The 7500-nt window shown below is 35.4% G+C and overlaps 1 protein-coding gene across 1 annotated transcript in view; it reads left to right on the top strand.

Annotated features, from left to right (window-relative positions):
• Window positions 1-1111: 1111 nt before the first annotated feature.
• The window catches only part of LOC106879594 (TRIO and F-actin-binding protein), a 204568-nt gene continuing 198179 nt past the window's right edge, over window positions 1112-7500 (top strand). Inside the window, exon 1 of the mRNA XM_052970203.1 lies at window positions 1112-2160. Coding sequence (XP_052826163.1) covers window positions 2045-2160 — 116 coding nt within the window. The 5' untranslated portion in view covers window positions 1112-2044. The remainder of the gene's footprint in view (window positions 2161-7500) is intronic.

The following is a 7500-nucleotide window of genomic DNA, read 5'->3' as shown; positions in this document are numbered from 1 at the left end:
CACACACACACACACATACACATACACACACCTTGAAATACATACCTACGCGAGCGCGCGGCACAGTAGAAATTAAAACAAGTATATTGCACTCACACGCGCATTCACTTGCTTATAAGCGCGCACGCACACACACACTCACACATATACACGCATGAATAGATGAACATATAGACTTTTATTCATATTCTGCCGTCTGCCGTTTCTAAATATAAAATTTATTAGCAATTGTTTTTTTTTATGTATATTTTCTTATTTGTAAAATTAAATTAATTGACGTTGTCATTTCCCTAATACAATAAATGCAAAGATTTTTAACATAAATTTTGGAAGAATCCTTAAAAAAATATTCATTTGAATTTAATTAATTAAAACATTTCAAACATGTGTTTATTAATTATTATGATATGCAAGGATTCCTATAAGGAAGTAATTAAGTACATATGTATATGTACGTGCGCTTTATATGTGCACGAAGGATATGTATGTATCTATGTAAATATATGGATGATTGTCTGGATTTTTATGGTAATTTTGCAACTAAGTGGCGACACGTCAACATAAACATGAAATCAGTTGAATATTTAAGTATATTTAATATTCAGAAAAATCTATAGTTTCTGAGCCGATTTAATATTTTATGCATTAATGTTTATAACTCCCTGACTGCAACCCTCAGATGGGTTGGTGGTGGTGGTAGGGTTCTTTCAATTATCACCCAGAAATAAATCCCACGCTTTTAATGAATCTGTGTCTTACTCGTTCTGACAATTTGTGCGACTGTTATGCTTGTGTGTATGTGTATGTGCGTGAATCTGTGTTTGTGAGTACTTTTTGATATGTACAACATATGTCTGTATGCAGACTATATGAAAGCATAGTTGTTGAAAGGTTGTGTATGTGTGTTCGAGTACGTGCTTGTTTGCGTTTATACATCCTCCTATTCCCAACACCCTCGACATACTTCTCTTCTCGTAGCATTGGCACTCTTCCTACTCCTACTTCCTCTACACTCTTCTTTTTCCCTCCTTCGTTTCTTGTCTTCCTTTCATCCACAGCCATATTACCGTCAAGCTAGTGAAAGACAGAAGAAATAGTGTGTAATAAAAGCAGACACGAGAAAAAGGAGGGGGAGAGAAAAAAAAAAAGAAAGAGATTAATGAAATAAAAATGGTGGGAGTGCAACCAATATTATTAGAGTGAGTGAAATGCGGAGTGAGAGAAAGAGTAACAGATTAACAGTAGAAGGCAGCAGTGAAATATGTTTGGAAAAATACATTTACGTTCTGTTTTAATCACAGGACTCTTCTGAGATGTTTTCATCCATTCACTCTCTCTATCTTCGACGCTAGAACTGCTGCCTTTTTACCTTACTAACACAAAATAGTTTCGGTGAGAAAAGTGGATGTGTTATTTCCTGATTTCAATGGAAGGGTTTTCATGTCTCTGTCTCTTACTGATACTCTCCTCGTTAAGTGAGTGTTAGAAGCTGAGTGGAGTACAGTACAGTTCTGCGACTACAACTGCAAACGTCGACGTCCTCTCTTGCCTGCATTTGTTGTTACTTTTCACCTATCCCTTCTCTTTCACTTTCCTTCTTCTCTACTAGACTCTTCTCATTTTCGTTCTTGCCCCCCTATCACTCGTCATCTCGATGTTCTTTCTCACTCCGTTAAATGTTCTTCTAGCTTGCCGACTGTGTGTGTGATTCTAGTCTTGTTTAGATTGGTCTGTTAGATGTGCTTCATTTGGATATTTTTAAAAATACACGTTTATTCGGAAGACGTTATGTAGAAGTAGAAGGTGTATTATACCCTTGATGGTATACCAATACACGTTTTCACTTAATTGTATACATATACACTGGATACCTCCAGAACAGTTAAGAATTTAACTGGATTATAAACAAAAATATGTATGTTAAATAGCAATTAGGATAAGTTTAAATTAACTGGCCGAAAAAGCAAAGGAAATTCAGGAGTACCATCATAACTGAAGGAGCTGTTATATCTCTTATTTAAAGGAAATATTACAATTTTGATCTATGAAACGCCAAAAACAATCCGGCACTGCCGGTAAAGTGTCGGCTTTTTCCACCACACATTCGCAAAATTCTGGACCTCACACTACGATCGCCAGGGCTAAAGCCTATGGATTAATGTAAGTACGCAAAAAAATATATTTTAATTGCTCCTTCATCGCTTCTTACATTTTATTGTCAATATTTGTCATATTTGTCAGACATTATACATAACTCGGTCATTTATTATTCTTGCTGCGACCCACTCTATCATCTCGGCCATTTTTTGTTAACGTATTTATTTTCATCGTACTCTCTCCACACCCCTCTGTTTATATTTTTTCTATACATATGAAACGAGACTGTTTTCTGGCATCTACTGGCTCAACCCAACAATCTATACCGTTTTCATACATAAACACACACGGAGCACACACGGACACACAGACACATTCGCGCAAATACACGCACACACACACACACACACACACACACACACACACACACACACACACACACACACACACACACACACACACACACACACATACACATGCCTCCAGCACAACTCTACTATTTACTTCGACTGTCTATGCCGCTATGTTATACATTTGCCTTGCTGAATTTTCCTTTCTCTTTCTCTTCTTTCTATTATTCCTATTCACACATCTACCCAATCAACTTAATTCTGATCTCAGATTTATTCAGCTTTTTTTTAGTATATTAGTCAATTAAAATACGCCTATTTCTCACAACTCACTCACTCTACATTACACTTTGTCATCAATCTGTCTGTCTCTAATTTTCTCTTCAGCCAAACATAACCTTACTTCCCCCCACCACTCTTTTACTTTACGTTCACATTCTTATCATGAATACACACACGATTCTTTCTAACTCTTAAGCGCCTTTATTTTTCTCAACCTCGGTCATATAAGTACTCACATTTTGTTTTTCAAAAGTCAGAGGTGTATATTACTCCTTTCCGGCTTTTAATCTCGCTTTTTCTCTCAGATGCACATAAGACACACATACACATATACACACACACTCTGACACAAGCACATTCCTGCGAGGATATGCGCGTGCTCTTACTCGGGCATAAACGCATACGCACACACGTACATAGTTATTCTTTCTTACAAACACAAGCACATAGCTCATATTCACGTATGCGAATGTACACACACTCACTCAGACTTGTGCACATTCACATATTCATGAGGCATATGAATATTGTGTACATTATATGTAAATGTAAATAAAAGATAGTTGTTTTCTTATAAATGCTTTTCATCGCATGTCTTATATTTCTCATTAAATGTGTACCTTATTGTTATAATATCTAACATCAAACATTGGCATCATTTGTTGCTTGTGAGGACGAGTGTTGCTAGACCAGGTAGTAGTGCTGGCAAAGATTGTAGCTGCAATGCAATGCAAAGAGAGCAGCAATAGCTTTACTGATAAGTTGTAGTGGTAATATTCATATTAATATTATTAGTAATAGCATCAGTATTGGACAGCTATGCTGGGGGAAAAAAATAGAGAAAAAGCGTGTGAGCTACCAACAACCGTTTCATGTTTCACCATAATATGGCTTATCTATATTTCAACCTGTTCCAATATTACAAGCGAATACCGCTTGTTAATGTTTGCTTTATTTTTACCCTACATTACCAGCTGTAGTATACATATTTATCTCTTCTCCTGTTCTATAATTATTAGAGCATTGTTAATGTTTGTGTTTTGTTCTCAACATCACAAAAATGATTAATAAATGATTGTTTAAATTTGTGTGTGTGTGTGTTTGTGTGTGAGTATGTATGCGTATATAAATACAGACAGACAGACAGACAGACACACACACTCATACGCACACACATACATATGAACGTGGATAAATGAGAGTATTTGTATATCAATTTATCTCTCTCTAAAAATATATATGTATCATTCTTTCTATTTGACTTCTATTGTTTACACATGTATATCAATTAATATTGATTTTTTTTTACGTTAGCACAAGGCTACAGATTTGTACTTGCCGTTGACGGGCAATTATTTTATCGACCTTGAGAGATAAAGTCGACTACGATATGATTTGAACTCAGAAGAGGGAGTAACTAAATACTAAAAATCCATTTATTTAACTTTACTATTTTTTTGTACACACACACACACACACACACACACACACACACACACACAACACACATATATATGCATACACACTGCATCACACATACATATAAACAAATATGTATATGTGTGAGTTTACACTTATATATGGCATTCTCCTCTCTCTCTCTCTCTTTCTCTCTCTCTTTTTCTCTCTCTCTCTCTTTATACATACACATACGTATTTTATATGAGTGTTTATGTGTGGTGTGTGTGTATATTTGCATGTATATTGGAGAAAAATATATACAAATAAATAAATATATATATAGAGAGAGAAGAGACGGAGAGTGTGTGTGTGTGTGTGTGAGAGAGAGGGAGAGAGAGCACATATTACATATATTATAGAGACAGCAAAATGGAGAAAAAGAGGAATAGAGATTACTGCTTTTACTACTACTACTACTACTACTACTACTACTATCAATACTACTACCACTACTACTACTACTACTATAACCGCTGCTGCTACTACTACTGCTGCTGCTGCTGCCGCTGGTTTTGCTGTTGCCGCTACTAAGTCAACGTTGTGAAGATAAACGGTTTATCTTTATTTTATCACGGCAAACTAACTGAATAGCTATTAAGCTGAAATAGGTCACGTGGCTTTTGTGTTAATAAAATACATTGTATTTGAATTGACTTGGTTTTAAGAATATATTGACGTCATTGGTGCCATTTCTCTGTCCCAATAAAGATCCACCATTATAACCGCCCTCCCCCCACTGCGTTGCTACCACCTCCGTCCACTATTGCCATCACCACCGCCGCCCTGTAGAAGCAGCAGCAGCAGCAGTAGTAGTAGTAGTAGTAGTAGTAGTAGTAGTCAGCAGCAATACCTTCGTCTCGCCGTGTAGTTATGGTGTTAGTGGTAGCGTAATTTTCGGAATTAGACTGCAGACTTACTAACGCGCACTGACTGTTATATTTACCTTCCTTGGCAGTAGTCCACACTATTAATTCGTTGTTACTAACGACGGTATTTCTCATTTTAAATTCTTGTCCTTCACATAGAGTATAAATATCATTTTCAAAGCCACACATTGCATGGCTATTTGACGAGTAAACATACGGGCTACTATGGTACAAAATATATGAAATAAAAATAGGGATTGAATTGTACAGCACGAATATATATATATATATGTGTGTGTGTGAGTGTGTGTGTGTTTTGGATGGGTGGGTGTGGGGGTGCGCGCGCGTGTATATGTGTGTGTGTGTGTATGCGTGTGTGTGTTTGTGTGTGTGTGTGAGCTGTGAGTTTTGTATGATATTGCTACGTTGAATGTTTTATTGCTTAAAACAATTTTGTTCAAACTAAAAGTTGATATCGAAAAGTCAAAAGTATGAAGATACATACATGTATGGCATTTCACAGTTTTGCTCTGATCCTAAATGCCCCAACGAATCGATTATAAACATATGTCCATACTTAAGCGAGTGTTAAAATACTCCAAACTGCTGGCTGTTAAGCATATGTGCAAAGTGTTTTGCAATTAAAAGGCTCTATCAACTATATTCAAATTGTTGAATTGGCAGGTTGTTCAACAATCGGTAGTAACGTGTATGCAAGCAACATATCTATTTAAACTGTTGACGTGTGCAGTATAAATTGTAAGTTTACAGAACAAGCTATTGACGTGTGCTAGTTGATTAAATCTACAATTGTCAGCTGTCGACGTTGATAACTGACCAAAGAGTAAACTGTAGATATATATTTATTGATACATGTTGTGTATTCTGATTTGTCTAAATTGGTTACAGTGCCATTATTAGTCTTCAGTTTGTTTTGCATCATTGCTGAATTGTATTGTGACATCATCACGCTTTGTCGACTTATTAATTAATACTATGGTTTAGTACCAATAAGTGAAATTCTTATGTATCTAATGATTGCAGGTTCTGATGTAAGCAATGTAAACGTTAATATAAACATACTCAATGGCTTCACTCAATACTATTGGTTGATGACACGTGTCAAGTAGTTAGTTTTCTGAAATGTACCGCGAACTGATGATACAGGTTTAAAGGCAATGAGAATTACTAACGACAACAGTAGTCAGTTACTAATAACAACGGAACCAACAACAGAAAATGTCAGTAGGAGAGCAAGATTGAATTGTATTTAATCTACTTGCAGAATAGCTTGATCATGTTTAAGTTTTGATGTTTATAATAATCGTCTTGAGTTTACATGAATTTTGTGATATCTCTACAATCGATGAATACCTTTTAAACATGATTGGAGAATTAATATTAAAGATCAGTGCTTAGAATTTTATGATTCTTAAACTTTATGATGTCATTGTTTACACATGTATGTATGTATGTATGCATGCATGCATGTATGTATGTATGTATGTATGTATGTATGTATGTATGTATGTATGTATGTATGCATGCATGCATGCACGCAAGCACGTATCTATCTGTCTGCCTGTCTGTCTGTGTCTTTATTCAATTTTATTTCAAAATTTCTTGCCAATAGAAAAAGAACTGGTTTCCATCCTAGATTCAAAGTTGTTTAATTGATATTTGATCAACATTAACTAGCTATTTTTGCATGTATGTGTGTATGCTTTGTTTTATGAATATATTCTCTTGCATAGTTGCATGTCTTGACATGCCATATATACTTAAATGGTATATATACTTAAATGGTAAACTTTAGTGATGATTTCGATCTGTAGTCATCGAATAAGCTTTCTCCTTTCTGGTTTTGAGAAACCTAATTTTTCAAGATTGGTCCTCAGGCAGTTTGTTACATATCCAAGTGCCCCCAATAATCACAGGTATAAATCTGAACTTGTAATTCGGGTAAAATATGCATGTATATATGGATGTATGTATGTATATATGTATGTATGTATGTATGTATGAATGAATGTATGTATGAATTTATATATACATATAGCTACAATGCGCGCGCACGCACACACACACGCTTACACACGCATAAACATGCACGCACAACACTTAACATGATGTATTGTGGAACATGTATCAAATAACACAAGTAACATGCGAACACTTTCACATTTATACTTGAATATTATTGCTTGGGAATATTTTCGGTGTAAATATTCAGAGTTGACTTTACCTTGCATTTCCTCGAAGTCGCTAAAATATATACGAGTCAATGAGTCATGTACTACAATCAATTAGATGGCTATATTCAATCGCAGTAAATTTTTAATTTTGTAACGCATACGGACTTCTGTATAGATATATGTGTGTATGTATGCTTGAGTGTGTGTGTGTGTGTATGTGTGTGTGTGTGTGTGTGTGTGTGTGTGTGT

Source organism: Octopus bimaculoides, chromosome 8 (genome assembly GCF_001194135.2).
Source record: "Octopus bimaculoides isolate UCB-OBI-ISO-001 chromosome 8, ASM119413v2, whole genome shotgun sequence".
Taxonomy (NCBI): Eukaryota; Metazoa; Mollusca; class Cephalopoda; order Octopoda; family Octopodidae; genus Octopus; species Octopus bimaculoides.
This window is presented reverse-complemented; position numbering and strand designations above follow the sequence as displayed.